This window comes from Gobio gobio, assembly GCF_949357685.1.
Source record: "Gobio gobio genome assembly, chromosome: 5".
Classification (NCBI taxonomy): domain Eukaryota; kingdom Metazoa; phylum Chordata; class Actinopteri; order Cypriniformes; family Gobionidae; genus Gobio; species Gobio gobio.
Genome location: NC_137101.1, coordinates 27,582,743 through 27,609,101, shown reverse-complemented (window position 1 = coordinate 27,609,101; position 26,359 = coordinate 27,582,743). Strand labels below are relative to the sequence as shown.

The window sequence follows — 26,359 nt, the reverse complement described above, 5'->3', positions numbered from 1 at the left end:
CCTCGAAACGAACCCTAGTCAGCTAGAACTTTTCAGAATATAGGAAGAGGAATTTTCTACCATCTATTCGCACATCATCATCTAGTTTGTTATACAGAACCCACACCCTCACCTCTCCACACCTTTAGCAACAAAACTCTAAAATGTCTAAAAAGAGAAACAAATCAAAATGGGAAATCAAAATGCTTTGCTGTGTTTTGAAATGTGTCAGAACACAATTCTCAGCATTGCCACAAGAGGTGCTAGATCTGGCATTAGCATAAACTCTCTTTGGCTGCATCCGAAATCGCATACTCTCTTGAGTAGGCACTTATTTTGAATAAGTAATTACTTCACGACTGCTAAAAAAGTACCGTTCCATAAAGTATAAGTATGTGTAGTATGAATGTAATCCGGACGTCCTACATTCGCCATACTGTCATTATCATGTACCAGCGTAAGTTACGTTGCTTCACTGCCATTCACAAATCCTCTCCTGTGGCCTCATGGGATAGTAAAGTGTCCATCGTATGCACACTTCAGTATCTCGGTAGTAGGTCATCCGGGAACTTTTTGCCTACTGTTTTATGAGTACTGTGACACTTCGGACACTTCTTTTTTCGCATACTGTTTTTCGCCTACTATATAGTAGGGAAGTATGCAATTTCAGATGCAGCCTCTCATGTCAACTGTCAACATGGCGACGCAACAGTTTGAACTGTTCAATTTTGCTTAGCAATTTGGTTCAAGTTGTTTAAACGTCCACATTTCTATTGCTATTGCTACCTAAATAATATATTCACTTAAAAATTCTGTGAAATGTTAACATTTTGGTCACATTACATAACCTTCGTCACCTTCACACAAAATTACTTTCCCTATATGTCCTTGAGACACACCATCCCCCTTGAAATGAATGAATTTGCAGCATTCTCTGACAGCGTCAGAGTGTGTAGGCAGCCATGAGCTTTTATATATTCACTCTCTGACCCCATAAATTAAGCACCAGGCATTAGGTATGACTGAGGCACTTTGTCTTTCTATAAGTTCCTTTAAAGTACAGCGGTACCTTAAAAGGTCGTGAAAGTATGAGCAGATTCCATCTAAAATCCTCTGAAATCCCAACAGGCCTCTCTCTGGCGCTGTGGGAAGGTGATAATCAGGGGAAGCATTAACTGATTGTGGAGGAATGTCTTTAGATCTGGACAGTATACCTGCTCTTGACAGTTCTCACACTCCGCGAGACATGGTTTGAGACAGTTTCACCACCAACTTAGTGAGCGTGACACTGCTGTAGGTTATTGTCACAGAGACTGTGTGTGTGTTTGATCAATTCACCATGGTAAATCACAACACACACTCAACAACAGCTGCAGGCTGTCACACACTTGCTGCGTCTCTGGCCTCCCTGTTACTTTTTACAGTGAGTGTGTGTGTCGGAGGCAGGTGCAATATTTTTGACACAGCCGTGTGTGACGACTCCCACTTGGCTGGTGGTCTAACACTATGAGTTGTGTTGATTTAGTGTCTGTGTATAAACGTGTGTGTGTGTGTGTGTGTGTGTGTGTGTGTGTGTGTATTCCTCTAATAGCAACTCAGGCTGGACATAAAAGTGCTTTAAACTATTATGCTCAATCACAACAAAAAAAGCAAAAACACAGCATAACCCAGTCTATATAAGGAACAATTTTACAATGCATACTAGACTAGATTTTTTTCACAGGTCCAAAACTCACTCACATGACGCTAAGGTTTTGTGTATGGTTGCTTTACTGGTCAATGTCAAAACAGCCCACCCCAAATGTATATAATATTCTCTTATTCAATGGAAGTCTATCATTTTATCATCCACCAAATGAAAATCACAAGTCCAGCGCTTTGAAAATGAATAATACACAAACAAAAAAAAAATCACAATTTGCCTTAGCCTACCATTCATTCTTGTACTACAAATACTTGTTAATACGTGACAAAACAATAAAAAGATAATACACCAATGCAAATTATTTAAAATAGCTTCATAAAGAATTGATTTTAAACTTTTATGTGTTGTCATATCTTGAGAGATCACCAACAAAAAACAACTCTGAGAAATCATCATCAATTAATGTCATTACAGAAAACTCCATTAGTCTTTTTGCAGTGAATTAAAGAAGTCACAAACTCTCTTGAAATTCGAGACCTCCCTTATTGTTTCTGTCTCCAACTATTGCTCACTTTATATGAGTACAAGGATATGCTTGAAGACAACGTGGAAAACAGACGGTTTATGAAACTCAAGTTGAGTCTCTTACAAGCAGGAAGACTCTTGGCACATCCCAATGGCATATTCAGTTTCTGATGTTCAGGGCTTGGAAGAGTCGAGAATCACAGGACTGAAATAAAGACGACTGTGTCTATTGTTGCCAAAGCGCGTGAGTTTTTGTGGAAGCTTTACGTGAATCCTGTGGCCTCCAGTTAGCAGACTGTCTTTCTGGGACGGGCACATGGAGAGGGCAATGCTAGATAAACTCTAGTCATAATCTTCGTGTGGAAGAGTAAGCAACACATGCAAAAACTTGCTAGTAAGTGCATTTAGACATAATTAAGAAATCTCGTGCAAACACGCTGTTGCCTTTGGGTGTGGAAGCATTTGAAAACAAACTCCAGTTGAGTGAAATGCAATGCAAGTCAAACAGAGAGAATCCGAATAACTGCTATTAAATAATCTCCTGTCTTCCTCAGGACAGATACAAGTGGAAAGTAAGAAAACCATCGTGGGAACAGACAACATCCATGAATTGTCCTGTTTGTCCAGAATAAGTGAGAATCTTCAGGAACAACTATTCCAACAATTTAAAGCACAGAGGACTTAATATCTTACCTTGTTGTAGTAGTGAAGCTGAACCGAATGCCACTGGCCGTCGCTAACTCCACCTGGTATGAACGGTGCAACAGTTGTTTTTGACTCACCTAGAAGAGAATTATATTTCTTTTAAGTTCATTGAAGAGACAACAGGCATGTATGTTGACATTGTATATAAATGCTACTGTACTGTAAAAATGTATCTTATCAACTCATAATAGTCACATAATAGTCACTAAACACAGTTTAGCCATTAGCAACACAAGCTACTGACAAAAAGTAGCAAACTTGATTTATTTATGTAGGCAATACCTTTTTAAATACGTACCTATTAGATACATAATCTATTTTTGCAATCACTGTATATTACTGTAAATGTTCAACATGCTGCATTTATGAGTACACCATAAAAACAGATATCGCTCAAAAAGTGTTTTGGCATGCGATAAAGGTATAAATTGTGTCTTTATCACCTCTGGTCCAATATAAAGTCACTTAGCGGCCACAGCGTAAAGCTTCTAACATAACTATCAATCATGTTCAGATATTCTCTCTCATCAATGGAGTTCATTTAGAGGGTAGGAGAGCAAAAATGTACATTGGGTTTAGAGGAATATTTACCCAAGGCAGGAGTCCCTACTGGTATTCAAAAAGAATCAGTAAATAATGACCAAATATGGATAAACAATTGCAACATTGTCTAAGCAATTGATCAATTTAGATTTTGCTTAAACCTAATATATTTTTGATTACATTCTTGCACCCTTTGATCACTGAAAAACTAAGAATGATGGGCCAGCCCCTTGAACTGGTCAACAGAAGTTTTAGTGCAGCATGTAAAACAGGCTCCACAGCATGACACAACATTGTTCTCTTTGTCTGGGAATGATTTATGTGTGCTATAAGATCAACAGTCCCATTATAGGGACTGCTCATATTGTGTTATTTATAACTGCCTGAGAGTTAAAATATGTGCGTGTGTGTGTGTGTGTGTATGTGTGTGTTAGAGAGAAAGAGAGAGAGAGAGAGAGAGAGAATGCATGTTTGCGCAAGCGTGTCTTCCCCTACGCATGCATGGAGACGTTGGAAAGACCAGTTGGGGTCACTACATAGCCTCTTTAAAGTTTGGACACTTTACGACTTATAAATTCTTTGTCGTAAACACATCGACCAAGAGCAATTTTCTGCACATGACTGCACAAACAAGCTGCTTAGCGTGGCATGACGTCACCTCAGGTCACTGTATATTGTCAACACCACTGTTTGCTGTTCCAGGAGTAAATCTGACATGTAGTCCAAAGACTTACTCTATTCAAGTACACAAACGTATACACAACGCTTGGCTAAAACATTGGAAGTGCATGGTCATCTATGCATAAGGTGTGTTACTGTTGCTTTAACATACCTCAGTATTTAAGGAAGAGAGAGTTACCTTCATATGTCTGTGTTATAATTTATGTAGTCACCTGTAAACGTGTTTGACAACTTTAGCAAGCATGCTCTGCAAAATTATCTTCAAATTGACGGTATGACAGTAGTTGACTTGAAAAAAGAAAACTGACCATAGAAGGAGACATTAATGTTTGGTGTTTACTAGGGATGCAACAATACTGTTTTTCAGTCAAGAGCAGTGAGTGATTTTCTCTTTGTCTTTTGTTGTTGTATTAACATTAAGGGATAGCTCACTCAAAAATGAAAATTCTGTCATCGAGAAATGAATACAGGTTTGGAACAATATTAGAGTGAGTAAATAATGACATAATTTTAGAGGTGAACTGTCCCTTTAAGGACGGCGTGTTCACTAGGCTGCGCTGCTGTCATTGTGCGTGCATCTAATATACAGACACACGCCGATTTTACTTTCTCTTTAGACATAACCGACTGTGTTTATGTTAACCATGTGTGTATATGACAGTATTAGCGCAGTAAGACTACTTAGTCCAGTAATCACGCGCGCGCTCGGAAAAGCGCATGTTAAAACCGTGCATAAGCATTAAGCACGCGAATGAAACGTTTAACCGGCAAGGCTTCAAAACGCATGCAAATAATGAACTTTCGTGATTGTGAATAACTATAGTGTCCCGTGAGTATAACTCTACCACTAACGTGTGATGTGAATGTATTTCGTGTTGTTCAGTACTGGGATGGAGGCAAATGATAGAATTTGTAGAAAAATAATTAATTAAATGCAAAACTGAAAACAACGCAATTCACAAGCGCGTATTGAACCGTGAATGCCGTACCGAACGGTTCAATATTATATTGAGAATTGTGGCATCCCTAGTGTTTACATTAATGCTATAGTGCTAAAATGCTGAGAAAGCATATGCTTGCATTGGGTTATGAATAGTGCTAGGCGATCGATTAATCGCAATTAATCACATCCAAAATAAAAGTTTGTGTTAACATAATATGTGTGTGCACTGTGTATAATTATTATGTATATACTGTATAAATACACACTTATGTACTGTATATATAAATTAAATGTATATGTATATATTAAAGAAATATTTGCATGAATATATACTATGTATATATATATATATATATATATATATATATATATATATATATATATAAATAATTTATCTTATATACAAATATACATATTTTATATATATATAAATATAACATATTTTACTTAAATACATGCATGTGTATTTATATATACATAATAATTATACACATTACACACACACACATATATTATGTAAACACAAACTTTTGGATGCGATTAATTGCGATTTCGATTGTGATTAATCGATTGCCCAGCACTAGTTATGAATTGTGGTCTGACACGATTCATGACATGAAATCAAGCTTGCGTATCAGTGAATATTGGATATTTATTTGTGCATGCTCATTTATCCCATTTTTACATATAGATTCTCTGTTTATTTCTATAGATTAAAAATAATATTTGGCTTAAATTATATGCTACATTTTTTTAATTTCAGTATATCTCTATTTTCTTATGCTAACTTATGTTGACCCTAAGGTGACCTGGTCTTCCTGAGTGTTACATTGTCGTACCTGCTGAGAAGGTGAGTTGAATCTGTTCCTCTATGATCTCCACAGCTATGAAGTCGTGTTTCTCGTTAAAACGACCGTTGTAGAGTAAAAGGGCGTTTCTTTCTCTTGTGGCAAACCTGGGCAGAAAAAAACTGATCAGAACAACCAGAACTACAGGTTTTATTGAATGTCTACACTACCCCCTCATAAATCTTTAACTCCTATCAAGGTTTGATTGCACTTATTTCCTCATATGTTAGAATTCACAACCTAAACAAATTGAGCTACAAGAAACCCCCCAGCCAGACAGAAGAAATAACATCTATTAATCAAGGGAGGAAAAGAAAAAAAATCGGAGAGGAAGTAAACGTAAGGCCAGTGGTCCAGAGACAGGAAGTGGTTTCCCTGCCTTGGGCGGCACATCCCACCTCTATCATGCCTGGGCCGTGGCACAGAGGGCAGAGGAGTCAGAGACCAGCTGCTCCACAGGAAAATGATACAAATAAAGAAAAACACTGATAGAGCTCTCTAAACACATAGCCCTTCCTGTTTTTACACAGCACAGGAGCCCAAATATTACTCTGGTGACCCTGTCTCAACATTTTTTGATTAATATATCAGAAAAAGCATAATTGCTTTTAAGCAAATTATCCACATGTCTTTCTAGCTTTAAAAGACTCAACAGCTAAAAATGATTTGAGCTTGACATTAGAATTATCAATGTATGACACAGAATGAGTAGAAGATGTGTCCAGGCATGCAAAATAGCCAGGCAGAGCTCAAGGGCTCCTTATGCAACCTCTTCAACAAATTACACTTTACAGCATGCAAAGCTTTGGGCAGACGTGTCAGTGTAACAAGAAGATAAACAGGGGCATGACACTGAGGTCATAAGCAATTTTCTTGTCAAATATAACCCAGTACTTACATGAAGGAAATAGTGAAGTGGAATCTCTGTCTCAGGCCTCGGAAGGTAATGAAGGACTGACCGGGAAAGCTGCGGGTTGTCATCTCACAGAAAGGTTTCTCATACTCTCCAGAAGGGCAGTTGCACGTGAAGCCACCCACTAGCAGGTTGACACACTCACCTCCATTTTTGCATATACCGGGGACACAGCGGCCAGAGCGGGCATCTACTTCACAGTTCTCACCTACAGAGAATTATGAGAAGTTTGTAAACTTGTAGAGAGCCTAAAGTATTAAAAGTATCGGAACACTGATTCAACCTTTTGACATCTTTGATCACTGTAGCGCAAGGTATATTGTTACAGAGGAAAGTAGCCTAAGCTTCTATGACTGGACTGCAAACAGTGTCTTAAGCCGTGCTTCCACCGTAGGAACTAGGGATTTAGGGTGGTACTTGGTGTGTTTTGTCCGCAGAGACCAGGGTGTAAATTAAGTTCCGGGTAAAAAATTTCCCCTTCAGAAAGTCCCTGGTTGCGAGGTAGTACTTTTTCAAAGTTCAGAAAATTTCGGGGGTGAGAATTGGGTGCTGAAACATCTTCACTGATCTGACACTATACTGCAAGGCTCTTCCGCTCCTTTTCTGAAGGGCCAGTGAGACTCATGCTGAGTTTTGACCTAATCCAAATACACCCCGACAAGCTAATCAAGGTGTTCAGAATTGCTTCAAATTACAGTCAGGTGTGTTAAATTGGAATTGTTACAACTCTGGAGGACAATGGCCCTCCAGGACTGGAGCTGAAGAGCCCTGCAATACTGGCCTTAAATCAAAGTTTGAGCCCTGACTTAGTCTCAGCTTTCCATACGGAAGCACTTGACAATCCAAAAGTTCCTCTATGGCACCACCAATTCCCTTACCGAAGATGGACATACAACTCATGCAGTGTTATATATCAGCCATTATCCAGACAAGATCTGGACAAAGGGTGTTTATGTGTGGCGGGGGAACAGGATGGCAGTCCCTGTGCCTGTAATGACCCCTGATTTCCTTGGGATAATCTTTCTCTTGGAGGGAAATAGACAGATCTGTTTCCCTCTAATGTGAGAAAGCCAGAAAGGGATAGATGTTGAGAGGCAAGCTGTCATCACCATCATAATGGATGCAGAATACCTGGAGTTGAACTGTGACCTTCAAAGCACTGAAGGAGGTGATTAGAAGGGTAATTGGCCTTGATAAAAGGGGGAGGTGGGTAGAAATGACAGAGGAGCCTCCCAATTGGAGATTGATCAGATATAGTCAACACAGTCTTTCATTTTATATTCGTTCTTCAAGAAACAAAGCATTATTTGACATGGTATGGCCTATCTGATCTTTGTTCAAGATTCAATAAGTCCCTCACAGGTGGACAAATAATTCCTCTTGTTTGTCCACCTGGTGGTTTCGCTATTTGTGGTTTACCCCAAATGACTGACAGTTCAAACCTCAGGTTCTCCAGGGCAGCATTCCTTCAGCTCCTGACAAAATACCGCTCCCTAACCACAAACCACTCTACCACATATTCCTGCAAGTGTACAGACTAAACACACACATGCTGTGTGCCATAACAAGTTTGGCACTCACCTGTGAAGTCCTCTAGACACTCGCAGGTGTACCCTCCTTCTCGACTGCGGCAGCGCCCATTGTTGCGGCATGGCCCTGAGTAGCACAGGTCAATCTCTGTCTCACAGTAGTCGCCGGTAAATCCAGCCGGACAACGGCAGCGCAGGCCATTAATGGGATGGATTGGTCTGAAGAGAACAGTGTCAGAAGCTATGAAAGGTGGAGAGCTGTCGAACTTTAATACAGAGACACATTTCATGTAGTTTTCGCAAGGTTCCCGCAGGCAAATGTTGTCATCAAACGGAAGGACACTTTGGCTGGAGATTTTCCGTAACAGAGTTCGGTTCAGGTAGATTTGCTCCTGAAGTTCCTCCGAAGGGAAGTAGCGATCTGGAGCTCCTCCAGGAAGCAAGGCAGAGAAGGTGACATTGAGGATGTTGCCGCTGACATCCGTATCATTCTGGACGTTGAAGACGAAAACTCCATCGCGACTAGTTGAGAGGACCGCTGCCACACCTTCGGCAAATAGAGAAAGCAGCGGGGATAGGAAGCGTTCCTGGGACATGTTCTCCAGACGGACCGTGATGCTGTTCGTTAGCATCTCGTCAGTGATGATGGTCACACGGAGAGTACAGAAGGCCGTCACTTGGTGGATACCATCTAAAAAAGGATAGAAACAATCAACCGTTAATAATTCAGTTTTACATTCCATGAAAGCACAACCTGCTTCTAGTCTTTTGGAATTTTTTAGCTGGAAGTCAGCTGCTTCCGAAAGATATCAGTATACTCTTCTTACACTGAAAAAGTCTGAATACTGTTTTGGGTTGGAGAAGAAAGCATGTTAACAGACAGGATTACTACAAAGTTGCACCACAATTAGACAGATCATCTTAGTATCTTGCTTCAGGACACAAACTCGTTTTCTCTGTTTAAACTAATGCTGTAAAAACCTCAGAATTGATGGAGACTTGACAACCGTAAAACACTGTAAATGCTTTCTTCCACAAAAGTACAAAGCGGATTGGAATGCTTATTATGGGATTGTGCATGACCTTAACTATGGAGCTTCACACTGAATGACAACATTTAGCATGTATACTTTTTCAGGATATGACCGTTGCTTCCACATTACTGATTTCATGCTTGTCACTGATGGTTTGGGTTGAGCTGCATAGCAGCAGACTTTATTTTGCTATTTTTCTTATGACATGACACTGCAAACTGTCAAAGTTCCAAAGCCTTTGTTCAAAGGGATAGTTCACCTAAAAATGAAAATCATTTACTAAACCTCATGTTGCTCAAAACCTTTATGACCTAAGAATGTTTCCGCAGTTTTTTCTTCACTAAGTGTAGAGATTTAACACACGTATATATATATATATATATATATATATATATATATATATATATATATATATATATATATATATATATATATTGAACTATCACAAAGCATTACATTAAAAGAGCTGCCTGGAGTAATTGACTGCTAAGTCCAGGTCTGATTAAAGCAATCTTAAATTAAATTGCCATATCTGATCTCAATCCCACTTTTTCCCTCCTGGATATAATGGATTTGACAGGAAGCTCCCACAAGTACTGCAGTGGCTGCTCTGTTTTGCTAAGGGAACAACTGCAGAACAGGTGGTATATCCAATTAATACCCCCAGCAAAACAATGTGGCTAAGACCTTTCAAATATGGAGGTCTCATGTGTCTTTGAGTTGAGTTATGTGTCTCTAAATTATATCACAGCCATAAATCTCAAAAGAAGGGGGTGTAGGTCAGTCGCCATACCCAGTAAATGGGTCACATTCCCAACTCTGGTATGTACTGCACTGTGTTTGGTCCACTAATGTTGCACAGGATGACATAAGCACATTGCTTTGACTTCGAAGAGCAGACCTAACCTGATACAAAGAGTTCGCCGATAACATGCTGTTTCTAATATACATTTCATTTCTAGTTATCACTATTGGATTTTGAAAATGTATCAGATTTGTGGTCATTCTCTTTTGGCTTTTGCATTTAAAATAAACAACAATTGCAAGAGCATTCTGGGTGAATTGAAAGCTTTACATTGTGAATGTTGTTACAGTAGATAAAAAAAGAGCAAAAAAAAAACTAATTTAAACCCTTTTAACAATTGCAAAGCAAATGTGGGTGTATCTGTTATTTTCGATTGTACCCAGGTTTTCTTGTGAATTAAATCTATAAGCTGACACATATTTTTAAAGGTGCATTTACACACACAAGAAAGAAAAAAATCCTTACTGCTCTCTATCTTTCTCTCTTGTCATTCTTTATCTTTATGTTCCTTAAGTGCAAACTAAACACATTTACTGTAGGCACAGAGAACATCATTTTATCAACAGGGGAGGATGCTAATGAAAATGTCTGCTGGCACCCAGCCTAACAAAACAGGAATGTCATATCCAGTTTTTGTGCTGTTCTGAGATGAATGATGGATCGAATGGATTGGTCTTTTCTCTCAGGATAGGGAAATGTGTTTTTAAACACTGTATTATTCTAGACATTACCAATAACTCTTGTTTTGATTCCAAATTACACAGAACTTTCAAATAAAGTAATGAACTAAAGTGTGTCTTCTTAGTTTCTCATTATATCAAAATATCAGTATTTATAAATCAAAGTAAGACAGAATGTGTTTTCCACCTGACATTGCAGTGCGGTATATATTTAGTCTGTCAGCTGTTCACTTAGTTTCAATGTAAAGTAAAGTTGTGTTGCCAGGCAAAGGTTGTTGTCATGCAAACGCCCTCATGCCCCTCTCATGGATTAAATGAACTCTGTTAACCCTTGTAAATAAAGAAGTACACTTTAACATACTTTAACAAAGTTCAATTTACTTATTGCATACATTGAATCCTTAAATAGAATAAGTATTCTGTTGTAACAGAATATTACGTAAATAAAATATGCTTAAGTGAAAATTTTATGTGAAATTTAAAGAGTATTTAATGTTTTTGGACACCTAATCAATGTTAATTGAATAATTGTTAACTTAATAAAAGTGTATAGTGAATACAATTTATATAAATGCAATTAGTTGAACTTAAAGTATTAGTTCACTTCAAAATGAAAATGTCTTGATATTTTACTCACCCCCATCTCATCCAAGATGTTCATGTCTTTCTTTCTTCAGTTGAAAAGAACGTTTTTTGAGGAACACATTCCTGGATTTTTCTCCCCATCACATAGAATTCCATGGCAACCAAAATGTTGAAGGTCCAAATCAATGCAGTTTCAAAGGGCTTCGAAGGGCTTCAGAGGCTCTGCGTGATCCCAGACGAGGAACAGGGTCTTATCTAGTGAAACCATCAGTCATTTAAATGTTTTTTTTTTTAATTAATATACTTTTTAACCTAAATTGCTCATCTTGCGTCTTGAAGTTGAAGATGGAGTGTTTTTTGGGAAAGGGCGTTTGTATTAGTCCTCACACGTACGCTTGGGGCGGTACTTCCGTCTACGTCTAGCGTGACCTTTTCAACGTGATTGCACAATCCTTGGCACATCGCAGAGCAGCTCAAGATGAGAAATTTCGGTTAAAAAGTAGATTCTTTTTTTTTTTTTAAATGACCGATGGTTTGGCTAGATAAGACCCTATTCCTCGCCTGGGATCGCGCAGAGCCACTGAAGCCCTTCGAAGCCCTTTGAAACTGCATTGATTTGGACCTTCAACATTTTGGTTGCCATGGAAGTCTATGTGATGGGGAGAAAAATCCTGGAATGTTTGCCTCAAAAAACTTTATTTCTTTTTGACTGAAGAAAGAAAGACACGAACACCTTGGATGAGATGGGGGTGAGTAAAATATCAGGACATTTTCATTTTAAGTGAACTAATCCTTTAAGAGTATTTTTTTTTTACCCAGTTAAGACTTATAGGGGTACTTCAGCGCTGGGAAGATGAATGTGTATTTAAACTGGGTCATTTATGTAGTAGAAATGTGAAATTACTTTTGAATTTAGTGCCTTCTAGACCGAGAAAAGACAGTTTATTTTTGTCTCATGTGGATGAAAGACAACAACTCCCAGAATGCACTTGCTTCGCTGCCCTACGAGGCCACTCCCAAAGCCACGGCTACTGGTTACATCTCTTACCCACCGCGGCACCGCCCCACCGTCGCTAAAACACTACAGTTTAAATTATAATCAAGTACTTTACATGTGCTTTAATATGTTAGTGAACACATTAATCAGGCACTTCTTTAAGGCATGACAAAAGATTATTAAAATAAAGTAAAACTTATTATTAAAACTTACAATTGCTCTTTTTAAAAGTGTTCTTAAGTGTGTTAAGAATCATAGAGTGGTGCAGGTACTGTATGACATCACGAGTTAGCATTTTAGCACTTCTGGTTCCCTCGTCCTGGATTCCATGGGTTTTTTGAATGGGATTTTGGTTATATAGCTGAAGGTGTGGTAAACACAAGCTCAAGACACTTTCACGTTTTATTCTACGACATAAAATACATCAGTATTACCCCACTAGTGATTTTTTTTAAAGGTCCCGTTTTTCCTGTTTTTTTGAAGCTTTGATTGTGTTCACAGTGTGCAATATAACATGTGTTCATGTTTCGCGTGTAAAAAAACACAGTATTTTTCACACAATTTACTTATCTGTATACCGCTGTTTTCACTGTCCTAAAAACGGCTTGATGATTTCCTTATTCTATGAAGTCCCTCCTTCAGAAATACGTAACGAGTTCTGATTGTGCCAGCGGTTCCCGTGTTGTGATTCGACAGCGGCTTAGCGCACGTTGCCCGGAAAGGTCACGCCTCTTACCATAACGGGGAGATGCATGTGCTCAAAGTACAGCGTCCCTGAAGGCCAAACAAAGGTGATTTGACTCCGGGATGAAAATAACAGCATCTGGACGACATGGCGACAAACACACTACAAACGCAACCGAACGCAACACTTCCTCTTCTCCACGTGGGAGAGCAACAAGACCACGCCCCTTTTTTGATAAATGGGATCACGAAGAACAGGACCTTTAAACTGTTATGTGTTTTGAAAAAGGCGGTTGGTAACAAGTGGCTAAATGGGACTACAGAGGCAGTCGGGGAGATTAAACATAATCTTATGCTTATAATTGTGCTTTTATAAAACTCAAACTTTCTGGCAAAATGTTTTTAGATAAAAACTGGAAGCGTTGTCGGAAGCTTAGTGATTGTGACATTTAATTTGTGGGACCGTGGTGTAGTTTGTTTATAGCCTACCTTTAGCTTTTTACTTCTTGTGACTGCATTTATACTTCAAAATTCATAAAGTTATGTGTTCATCTGTGATAATTACCTTGATGGACAAAACGTGCAAGTATCATAAACTTTTGTAGATCACAGAGCTTGTTTTTAGCAATAATCCAAAAGCAAACTGCCAGTTGACCTACAGAGTGACGTCATACCTGCACCACTCCATTAGCACATCATTAATCAAGACACAACTTGAAAAAAAAAAACTGATTCGTTTATGACCTAACAGTATTATTATTACTTTATGAGGCTGCAACAAACTGCATGATAACCTTTATTATTACACACTTAAACACACAAACATTCAGATAAACAACATTAATTTAATTTGTATGTGTTAGTGTGGTGTACGTTGATGTTTAACTTGAAGTTGTTAAGTGTGTGATATGCCTCACACTATCTTATCACAGGTATTGGATGAAAGCCACAGATATTCCAGCTGTCACAATGATTGACAAAGGTTTCTTCCTCTCAGAGCAGCGTCTCATGTAACTCAAGCTGACTAATGTAATTACGTGGAGAACATGGAATAACGAACTCTGCCATTAGCGTTCCCTGTCATTATCCAAAACGTTCGGTCAAAGAGCAGTGATCTGACACAAACAGGACAGAGGGGCAGTCCGGTGTGTTTAAGAGTCTGTCAGGGGTGGATTGGCATGAAATGACCTTTCCTCTTGTTGGCAAAGGATGACTAAACAACTGGTATGCAAGACGAGACAAGCAAAATTGCTAAACAGCCCTACTTGATTTGTGGTTAAAATAGTTTAAAATCAATGATATTTCTATAGATGTTCATATCTTAAATTAGACATGCAAGTAAACAAAAAACATTACATTTTTCATTACGAGATGTTGACAGTGCTAGTCATTAAATGAGTGGCTGTTGTAGGTGAGGTACATATCTTGAGGAGCCAATGAAAATTTGTTTCTTGGCCAATGTGACAGTCAGCATACGGCCCTCCAACAAGTTCAAATGTTTGAATCATAACAAAGGAAGCAAAGGTGCCGCCCACTGAGCCAATAACACTTGAGGAACCCGCCCATGAATCCCTCCCATTTCTACAACTCAGTGACCTGCTTTAGGTACGGTGAGGCAAAACCATGTAACTTTCTATTGTCTTCCTCTAATAAATAGACACACACATATTAGGGGTGTGAATTGCTAAGGACCCTGGAGAATGAAATCCGAGAAATACTGGGTTTTATGTGATGCAAAACACCAAATATTGCAACACTGCCATTTTTTTTTTTTATATAACTATGCTTGCAAGTCAAGATTTAATATGTGCAGTCATACGACAGTAAATCTTACCATGATTTTGGTACCACTGCATACACTGAGATTTTATTGAAAACTACACAAGAGAAGCAACATGCGTTTTGTCCTAAAGAAGCTGCAACATGAGAAATGCTTAAATACAAAGTTCCAAAATTGATGGAATACAGTCTAGAAGGGAGAAAAAGAAAGATTGTTTAATGTATTTATTTATTATAAATATTTATTAAATAAGTATATAAGTATTACCACATCTCACTGTAATACAAGAATGTGATTGGTTGATCGGACATTCTGTATAACTGACTATTGTCCCAAGGAATAATCTACCTAGATAAGCTAGTTGCAGACAAACAAAAACTACCCTTTCCCTATAATATGAATTGCTTTCATTAATATGAAACAGATGCCAATGAAACAGCGATTTCCAGAAAATTGAGAATGGACACAGCTGTTGTGGGGTGACATGTAAGATCCAACCGGATGCAGGTGTGAACAGGTGAAATGCTCTCTGCTGACGGTGATCTCCATACGGGACCCTCAGACTGATCGAAACACCTGCATCTGTCTCTACATGCACTGCTGGCATAAAAATCACTTTGAGCTCTGGGAAATGACAAACTGCCAAATATTGATCAAGTTGTATTCAATGAAGTACTAAGAAAATGCCAATATTATTAGATTAACATTGTGCATCCCTAGACTTAAACTACAATCTAAATTGCCTTTTTGCTTTAGGTCCCTTGGAGAGACGTACAGTTGGGACTGTTGCTAGGCGTAGTAGGTGGCAACGAGTTCTCAGCGGTATAAAACCAAGAATGAGACTCTGACACTTTGCACAGTTAGGTGTTTTAAATAAAAACACACCTCAGAGTCATTGATTAACCTGAAGAATGACACTGAGAGAGGGGATAAAACATTCTTGGCCTTCAAGGAACCGACCTTGATGCAGAAATGTGGTTGTAATTTTCTTTGTCAAGAGTAATTAATCAGTTTTTGTGATAAGGACTTCACTTGTCATTGCCAAGCGTTTGTTGACAAAGGGTTAGACAGATGAGGTCCATTTTATGCAAGTTTTTGAGGGCCATGTTCAAACATGTTTGTGGTTGTTGTGTTTGGGTGGTTCCTTCTAACTCACTCTCACACACATACAAAACCTCCAATTTCACACCTTACCCCGTCTCTGAACCCCTCTGGCCCTCACTGCAGGGAATATGAGTGTAAGACATTGTCAGATGTACCCGGTGTTTCCATCGGCCAGATGGGACCAGGCGTTTAATGAATGGGTAAAACGAGATTACACCTCGTTGACATCATCACCACCTACTCTGGCTTCAAAACCAACAGATGGAGCAGAGGGGAGGATGAGCGTTTAGTTTGTAATGCACTGAGAATCATGAGGCTATTGATTTTTGGTGGAGACGCATCTGGAAGTATTCAACAATTACCGAACGGTGCATCTCTCAAATGTTCTACGGGCAATTGTCAGAGAAGATGGCATATTTAATGTGATGCAAAGAGGATGTGAGTGACACAAGTAGAGTATGATTATTGGGCCAAAAAAAAAAAACATTCTGTAAATAGTTGTAAATATAAATATTAAGCTATGGTTTAATGAACAACGTACACAGAAATTGATTAGCATTCCATTTATGTAAAAAGAGTTTTTATGAACATTTTAAACAGAAAGTCTTTATTCTGCATTTGTTCTGCAATAAGTATTTTAAATAGAAATTCATTCTGCATTTTACATTCATTCTGAAATAATTCTGCATTTATTTTGAAGAAAACAACATTGTTTTATGAACAATTAATTCTGAATGCTTACATGAGAATGGGTTTTTGGAGTAATTTACACAGAAGCTTGTTCTCCGTTTTTTCTGTACTAACTATATACTTAAAGGGGCACTTCAGCGCTGGGAAGATGAATGTGTATTTAAACTGTGTAATTTATGAAGCAGAAATGTGAAACTATTTTTGAATTTGGTGCCTTCTAGTCTGAAAAAAGACAGAAAATTTATTTTTGTCTCATGTGGATGAAAGACAACAACTCCCAGAATGCACTTGCTTTGCTGCCCTACGAGGCCACTCCCTACACTGCCCCTAGTGTCGTTTTGATCTTCATAATAATACAATAATTTCGTTCAGTTAGAGAATAAACACTACAATTAAAAACTGAACGTGTCTTTTCAATAAAGTGTGAGTGAGCCGAACGAAAGTCACAGGACAAATGCAGCTGCAGGATAATTCTCAGCACGTGTCCAGTCTGGCGTGTTTTTCTGATCGCATATGGAAGTTAAATTTACATTTACATTTATATAGAAGTAAACTTACATTTACTTACATATAATTTTAATTGGAATTCATTGAAAAGTTGAAACACTCACTTTGCTCTGCACCACTCCGTTATGAATGCTCGAGGTCGAGCCGTGCGCATTTACATTCTGTGCGTGAGATCTCTCCCCTGTGAGCGGGTTGAAAACATGCGGAACAGCTCCCTCTACTGGATGTAGTTTTTAGGCTCTGGCCAAAAAATCCTCAGATGACGTAAAATTACGATATTTGCGTCATCTGAGGATTTTTCCCAGAAATAAACTGCATAATTATCTCGTATCAGGGGGATATGAGGGGGGAATTTATAATTCAAATATACTGCGGGGTTTCTACTGATACAAAGCTTAATGCTAAATCAATAAAGTGACCCTTTAAGAAAAAATTTCGCAAGTGATTTATGCAGAAATTAGCTCTAAATTCTGCAACAATTTACATAATAACAATTTCACAAACTATTTTAAAATGTAGCCTGTCAAAGTGTCAAAAAAAAATTACACTTTTTTTAACGACTTATGTTAGACTGTTTTTACGAACAAGTTTTCTGTAAAAACTTGTTTACAAACTGATTCACTCCTCAAAATTATTTACATAGAAATGTAGCTATATCTATTTCATGAATGAAGCCTAATATGTCATAATGTTGTCTACCAGGGTGTTAACGGTTCAACAAGTGAAACAATTCCAGTGGACGAAAATTAGTCCGAAACACACTGCACAGCTTCATTGTTCATTTGGATCAAATTAAATACAGTATATAGTCTAACAAAAGTCTGTACTGTCAATCTCCCTAAACATTTAAGCCCCGCAGCCAGCTACCATATCAGGGTAATCCGACAGCAATAAGGGCGCCTGGGTGTAGATGTCTGCTATGACAGCTCTGAGGAGAGAGGGATGAGAGATAGATAATGGAGGAAAGAGACGATGAGCCAGAATGTAGCGTATGCACCTACAGTAGTCACGAGCAGGCTTTGTTCCCAGAGAGCGCACTTGAGTTTTGAGAGAGTGCTTCATGTTGACTTTGAAAACTCTCTTGTTTGTATATAAAGAGTAGGTGACAGTAGGGGCACACCGCTGCCAAAGCTAGACTTGTCCAACTCAACATCCTCTACACAGTGAGGGCAGCTGGAGTCATGGTGTCTTTTCTTGTTCCACTCTCCACTGAAAGTGAAGCATGCCTCTGCTTAGCTTGCTGGGATTAGTCGGTTCTCAGAGAAGGACTGCATGCACACAAAAGACTTTATTCAGCCTGGGGAAGAGGGAGGAGGTGGGCAGACTGCAGAAGTACATCTATCTAGCCTGTAACAGGTGGGATTACAAAACAGACCTGGCTGCAGTGGGATCAGTCCTGGAGGGCAGGGGGTGGGTTGATCAAAGTAGACTCCATGTCTACTGTGAAGTCTCAAGCTGGATGTTATAAACTGGATATCCATGAGTGGCAGTCTGGTTTACTGACAGACTAGTGGAATGGATATTCATCAGTTAGTCTAGTGTTCAGACTACTGAAATAGATTTTCAGTACCTAGCCTAGCATGCAAACTACTGAAATGGAGTTTCATCAGTTAGTCTAGTGTTCAGACTACTGAAATGGATTTTCATCAGTTAGTCTAGTGTTCAGACTACTGACTAAAATAGAGTTTCATCAGTTAGTCTAGTGTTCAGACTACTGAAATGGATTTTCATTAGTTAGTCTAGTGTTCAGACTACTGACTAAAATGGATTTTCATCATTTAGTCTAGTGTTCAGACTACTTAGCCTAGTTAGCCTAATATACAGACTACTAAAAAAGATTTTCATTAGTTAGTCTAGTGTTCAGACTACTGACTAAAATAGATTTTCATCAGTTAGTCTAGTATTCAGACTACTGACTAAAATGGAGTTTCCTCAGTTAGTCTAGTATTCAGACTTCTGACTAAAATGGAGTTTCATCAGTTAGTCCAGTGCTCAGACTACTGCAATATATTTTCATCAGTTAGTCTAGTGTTCAGACTACTGACTAAAATAGATTTTCATCAGTTAGTCTAGTGTCCAGACTACTGAAATGGATTTTCAACAGTTAGTCTAGTGTTCAGACTATTAAAATGGATTTTACTACTTATTCTAACGTTTGGACTACAAAAAGTAAGTTGCAGTAGTTAGCTGCTTTCAGACTACTTAAGCTGATTTAGTCTTAATGAATCAGTCAGAATAGTCAGAAATGAATTTTCAGTAGTTAATCTAAGATTTAGTTTTGCTGCCAGACTACTGAAATTGATTTTAACTTGTCTAGTGTTCAGGCTATTGAACTGGATTTTCAGTAGTTGGCCAACTGTTTGGATTAATGAAACATATGTTCAGTATTCAGTCTAGAGTTAGTTACACTTTCAGACTACTGAAATTGATTCAGTAGTTACTTTAGCATTCAGACTGCTGAAATTAATTTTCAACTGAACTGATTTTTCAGTAGTCGATTTAGCCTCCAAACTACTGAAATGTATTTGTAGTCTGATAGACTACTGGAATGGGTTTTCAGTAGCCGGTGTCTCTTTGAAACAGGCTCATTATATTTCTGGTACACTGCACCAACCTGTTCTTTGGTTGCCTGTTTGTTTTCGACATGTTCAGCATGTTATGACAACATGACAAAACCCTTTGGATAAGTATTTCTCACGGAGTAACGTTACTTATTCCCCAAAAAGACAATCAAAGCAGCACCTCAATTTTTACATTCACTTTCCATTTCTCTTTTTTTCCACCACAAATAAAATGAAGATACAGACAACTTGATCTTCATTGCTTTTGTCTTTTAGCATGAGAAGAGGAAAGATACTGTTGAACAGGCAGACAATGTTTAAAGGCTCTGTTTAAAGAACTAATAGTTTGATCGCTTCTAGATTCTTTATCTGTCCCTTTGTCATTATTGACAAAATGTGCTTACTGAGCTGTTCCTCAGGACAGTAGATCACATCAAGATAGAGGCACACAGTGCTGCTCTTTGTGCATTAGTGGAAAGGTTTGGAAGGACTGGGAGTGGGAAATGCCATCTTTATTGAGTTAAAAGAGAGTGTCATGTTCATTTACTATTAAATTAGTAAAAGTTTAATGGCGAGTGACATGCAATCTTTATCTAATGAGGGTTGAGCAACAGTCCCAATCCAAATAGCACATTTATTTCACATATGTTCTCCAGATGTGCTTTTTACTAAAATCAGAATAATAATTAAAAAAAATCAAGATTCTTGATAAATGAGAAAATGTGTTCATTTTATTTTATTTTATTGATTTACTTTGTATGTGCACAACTCTATTTTGACATTGCCTAATATTGTGTTTAATATTTGTGGGCTCACCATCAACTTGGGTTCAAATAACTAAAACTTAAATAAATAACTAAACAAATAAAGTGTAGTGTACATGAAAAGTTAAGTGAAACCCTAACTAAACATAATAATGTAAAACACTATATATGTATACATTATATATATACATTGGCCAATAAAACAAAATTATAGCCAGTACATTTTCTCAGTTCTACCGCCAGACTTAACCTCCGTTCACAATCTATTAATGCAGTGCTGTCTTTGCAACAGTAATTCTATTCTAGCCATAAACATCTTGTCACTGCAAAGTCAGATTTATCTATAAACCAGGTGTTTTCTCCTGACCATGTAGAACAAACTCAGACTGAAAAGGGCCAGAGGTCAACAACCAGCAACATGAGAACGGTCAACAGACACTCTCATTCTAGTGAGAACCAAGTCAAGACAGCGTCTGAGAGATTGAATTCAAACGGGTTTTTACGAATGCCATCTTATTCAGCTCTTAAGTATCTTACATTGACCTGACTCATTGTACTGATAAAACATTATCGCACACCAACGCAGTCACCTACCATGAATGAATTGCTCCTTCAAGTTTCCTGTTAAAATCTGCTGGTCTCTGTTCTGGCAAAGAGCACTACAGATTACCGGAATGCTGGATGTGATTTGAAATCAGATATTGAAAAATTAAATACGCAGCTGGCCTGTTGAAACGCTCAGCAGGTGATACAGTAGTGTGGCATGCGGTGATACAAACATGCCCCCAGGCAAATAAACTCATCGTTGTGACACTGAGGTAAAAGCACCAGACTGAATCATAACAACGCATTACACGTCAACACAAAAGAGTCGGAGAGGCCTATCAGCAATTCAGCAAGGGAAATTTGCTTTCTGGAAGCAAGATATACAATAAGGCATAAAGTAGCTGAAGCTTAACACTTTTTAATGCGGATGAGGCTGTGAGTTTCAGTCATTTTTACCTTAGTTTTAAGTTAAATGGGTTCTGTTTTAAAACCTCTGCGAGTGATACTGTTAGATTCTCATATCTAACGGTAATTTAGCGGCCAGGTACTTGTGTTTATCAGAGCGTCCGTCTGCAGTCGAGTGCTCGGATACTGACAGGACTCTGGCTCTGTATGCAGTGGACATGAACACGCTCCTTTGTTCCTACGAGCTCTGTGGGTAGGTAACCGATGATAACCCATGTATCACGGGATGCTAACAAGTGTTTGAGTAAGGAATATGCAAAAAAATGAAAACGACATTGTCAGCGGAGACCAGCAGCTGTAATTCAAATCTGAAGATATTTTCTGTTACCACTATACAACGTGAGGATCAAATATTGAGACATGTGATATAAAGACCTGTCTGTCAAGGCTCTGAATGAAAAAGTGACAGCTTATTTGTGAAGAATTCCCTTTAATTAGTTCACCCAAAAATTTTAATTACCCCATGATTTACTCACCCTCAAGCCATTCTTGGTGTATATAACATTCTTCTTTCAGACGAATACAATCGGAGTTAAAGGGTTAGTTCACCCAAAAATGAAAATTATGTCATTAATTACTTACCCTCATGTCGTTCGACACCCGTCAGACCTCCGTTCATCTTCGGAACAGAAATTAAGATATTTTAGTTGAAATCTGATGCCTCTGAAAGTCCTCCATTGGCTCAATGGCACTCTACACTCTCAAGACCCTTAAAAGGTACTAAAGACGTCGTTACAAAGTCAAAGAAGCTTCGAAGCGTTATGAATCACTGAGTCGATTCAGTGGTTTGAATCGTCAAATTTCAGCAGTTTGGCGGTTTGACACGCGATCCGAATCATCATTCGGCTCAGTGATTCATAACGCTTCGAAGCTTCATGATGCTTTGTTTTGAAATCGTCATCACTATGTAAGTCGTTATTTAGGGTTTTTTTGCGCACAAAAACTATTGTCGCCGATTCATAAAGTTATTTTAGAACCACTGTAGTGAGATGGACTTTGTAACGACGTCTTTAGCACCTTTTAAGGGTCTTGAGAGTGTAGAGTGCCATTGAGCCAATGGAGGACTTTCAGAGACATCAGATTTCAACTAAAATATCTTCATTTCTGTTCCGAAGATGAACGGAGGTCTGACGGGTGTCGAACGACATGAGGGTAAGTAATTAATGACAGAATTTTCATTTTTGGGTGAACTAACCCTTTAAATGTCCTGGCTAATCCATGCATTAGAATAGCATTATAATGGCAGTCCAAACTTTGAAGCCCAAAAAAAGGCACCCATCCATTATAAAAGTAATCCATACGATAAAGGCAAAGTGATTCTGAAGCAAAGTGATGTATTTGTGTGAGAAAAATATTCATATTTAACACGTTATAAAGTAAAATATCTAAAAAAAGTTGGCCTAAATGGCACTTTCTGTTTTTGGCTGAAAGTAAAAAAACAAAGACTTGCTTTAGCACCCAAAAACTTGTCAGTTTTTACATATATAGAGTACATATATGATTTAATCTCTGTGAAGTTGTTTAAAAAGAACCCTTCTTACATTAACAGTATATTCGGCAGTATTAAAATCTACTACCAAAGACACTCCTTTATTAAGCGAGGGATTTTTTGCACTGTAAATCTTAAACCTGTAAAGAAAAGAGCTGACGGTGATAATTGCAATAACTGTGAGCAGATTTCTTGTTGTTCTAGTTCACACCCCACGTTCTCAACAATTCATTCTCTCCTTTTTTATGAAACTCCTCACACAGGTAGAAGACAACATGTGGCAACACGGTCCAACTTCAAGAGCACTTGAACAGAAGCAATAATTCACCTCAAAAGAAAACCGTCTTTTTGTCTTTCAGTGCTTTACTATGAAGTGACAGAGCAAAAGTCTTCAAACATTAACTGGGCCAAACACTTGAGTGATTTATAGCTCTACTCAAGGAATCCACCAGAAGGAAGAAGAGAGCAAAGAGGAGTGTATTAGAAGTGTAAGGAATGCTCTCATCTTCCTGGTCCTCAACAGAGTAGAGCCCCCAATAAGGACGAGAGCCAGACAGAGATCATAAATGAGTGAATAATGGCATAAGTTCCTGATGGATTTGTGGGATTACCCGAATTCTTCCTCCAATTAAGAATGCAATAGGGCTAAACAGTCTGCACCCTTGGGGAAGAGAGGTATGGGAGGCTTTGATATTCGTTTTCCTGTGGGCTGAACTGATTTACTTTCACACAGCCTTAAACAAGCGATTAAGTGATTAAGAACTAACATTGTAGTTTGTGTAGTTTCAGCCCATGTCTTTTAGTGACAAAATCAAAAGCAATTAAAGTTTACAAACAAAATGCTCTTTGCCCACCCTCCTAACACCACCTGCAACCCACTATCAATGGCAACACTCTAGAAAATGCGGTGTTTTTTCAACCCGTGTTTGGGTCAAATATGGACATCCCCAACCGTTGGGTTTAAAAAAGTTTTAATCAACGTTTGGGTTTGTTCATATTTCACCCAAACATGGGTTGATACAATCCAGCATTTTTTATAGTGTTGGGTTTGTTCATATCCTTAAAATCAGCATCTTCTTTGAAAACATCTGTTATTTAGTCACACTCTACACTACTTTCAAGACAGTGCCGTGTGCGAAATAGACAAATAGTACTGATTAAACAAACCCTTGTTAGGTGGTTTACAAGCGATTGGGAAAGGAAGTGAATGAAACGGAAAGAAAGAAAGCAGCTGCAAATTCGACTGTAATCCATGTGCCTTTTGTACAATGCAGCGAAGTTTGAATCACTCTTTAACAACACATCCTACAATGATTATGTATTAGGTCAGTAGGCAGACTTTTTTGGCTGTACAAATGCATTTGACCACATCTACACTACAAAAGCAATCCGGTGAATGAGTTTTTGACTACCTCTGGAAGTGGACGAAAACTCACAATGTTTTAGACTCCATTTACACCTGTATTTAGCATCATTCATATGCGTTTGGATCAACGAAAACCCATCCAAATTCCAAGTGTAAGCAAGGTCCAAGTGGTCTTGAAAGGACTATTATGAAGGAAACCACTTAAATTCTTGCTTTTTGATTTGCCTCTCTCTCTTTGATTTCATCTCCCTTCCTACCTTCCATCTGCATTTCTTCTCAACGTATTACTGAAATTACAAATCACCCTCCAGCACCTCCAACACGTCACTACTGAGCCTAATTAACAAGCTAGTCTTCTTGTAAAAGCATCCGACTGGCCCAATAAAGTCTCAGGAACGAGCGGCATATGTGTGCGAGGAAAGAATCCGGAGCGGTTCGCTGTGGTCTAGTGAAAAATAAAGTGCACCTGGCTTGCCCTGTAGAGCCTCTTCTTGGCCTTAATCCCCCCAGATCCCCCCCACTCAAAACCCTTGTGTTAAAATCTTTGTTCTCCTCTCAGAGGGGTGGTAAAACTGGGGGTGTGAGGGGCTCAGATGGATGTCTGCTGCTATCATGGTGAATTGGGTTTACGGCGCTCCACAGGAGTAAAGTACCAGCTAAAAAAGAGAAAGGGGCCAAGCCAAAACTCAATTAAAACATCAAAAACCTGAGAGCGAGCCTCAGGGCAACAGTTTTAAGACGTCATCAGGGACTTTTTTACTGATATCTGATAAATATAAAGGACCATTCAAAAATAAGCGTAAGCTATACTGTCTATATGACGTGTTTTGGAACTATTAACGGTGTTCATTATTATAAAAAAAACTAAAACATTAATTTAGGACATTCTTAGGGTTAGAGATTTAAACAAACCCATAAGCCTACGGATTAAACCCCACATCATTTGTACTACAGACGTGACTGATACCTCAAATTGTGTGGCTTGCTGAGGGGAAGCGGCCTATTGCTTTTCTAAGCAATTATATATAGGGCTGTTTCAATTCTGATTGATTTGGTTGAATTTCAGTAATAGTGTCTATGTTGCTTGCATATGAAAGAAATTCTCTTTCTGTTAATGTTGTAAATTATTCACGGCAGTGTTTTATTCAAACTGGTAACTCGTCGTTTGGAACTTTTAATTAGATCAAAAGAGTCATTTGTTTTGGGAATTGGTTTTTTATTTGAAATATTATTATTATTCACTAAAAAAGTGGCCCATAAGAGTCATTTTCCTTGCGACTAACCTTGGGATTTTTAATATCACAATTGGAAAAACAGGCATTTTATCCCAGGCAGAATCGTGTGCAACTGTCAAAAATCAGGCAAGAAAATCACATAGATTTACTTGGAAAAGAAACCCAAGAAATATCTAGAGACAAGCATATCACAGAGAGTTGATGTGGATAGGTTGTTGACTTGGAAGAGTAAGCAACCATCAAGAACACTCTAACTATCCTGAAAAATTCCTAGTAGGGAATACTAACACCCTGTTTAAATCAGATGTGAGTAGTGTGACAAAATCAAATAGAACCCATTATAATCAGTAAAACTGTCTACACTGGATGTGGTGTGGAGTGTTTTTGACGCACTCCACGCACTTGCACTACTTGACGAACTTTCGTTTTCATGCGTCCAATTTAGAAAGAACTGCTGCGGCATGGTGTGACACCATCTGCTTAACTTTTTAATGAATGTATTAATAATTTATTAAATATTTGTCAGCTAAATTCCAGTCCAAACTAAAAAAAGTTTACGACTGTGAACTGTGAGGAGGGAAAATCTTTTAAATGTGCGTGTGACTAATTAGGTATGAAAACTTCAATTATGACCACACTTGTACAGTCTTTGGTTCATATTTTACATTGTTTCCAAAGCAGATAAAAGATATTATGTAAGGAATGAGTGGTATGTGTCTGTATATCAAGCCACTTCTGCAAGTAGACCACAAAGAA

At 38.3% G+C, this 26,359-nt stretch overlaps 1 protein-coding gene across 1 annotated transcript in view; it reads right to left on the bottom strand.

Annotated features, from left to right (window-relative positions):
* celsr1a (cadherin EGF LAG seven-pass G-type receptor 1a) overlaps positions 1 to 26,359 on the bottom strand; it is a gene marked incomplete at its 5' end in the record, with an annotated part of 100,156 nt that overhangs the window by 51,761 nt on the left and 22,036 nt on the right. The window contains 4 exons of the mRNA XM_079817253.1: positions 2,843 to 2,931; positions 5,861 to 5,976; positions 6,768 to 6,990; positions 8,364 to 9,002. Of these exons, the coding sequence (XP_079673379.1) occupies positions 2,843 to 2,931; positions 5,861 to 5,976; positions 6,768 to 6,990; positions 8,364 to 9,002 (1,067 nt within the window). The remainder of the gene's footprint in view (positions 1 to 2,842; positions 2,932 to 5,860; positions 5,977 to 6,767; positions 6,991 to 8,363; positions 9,003 to 26,359) is intronic.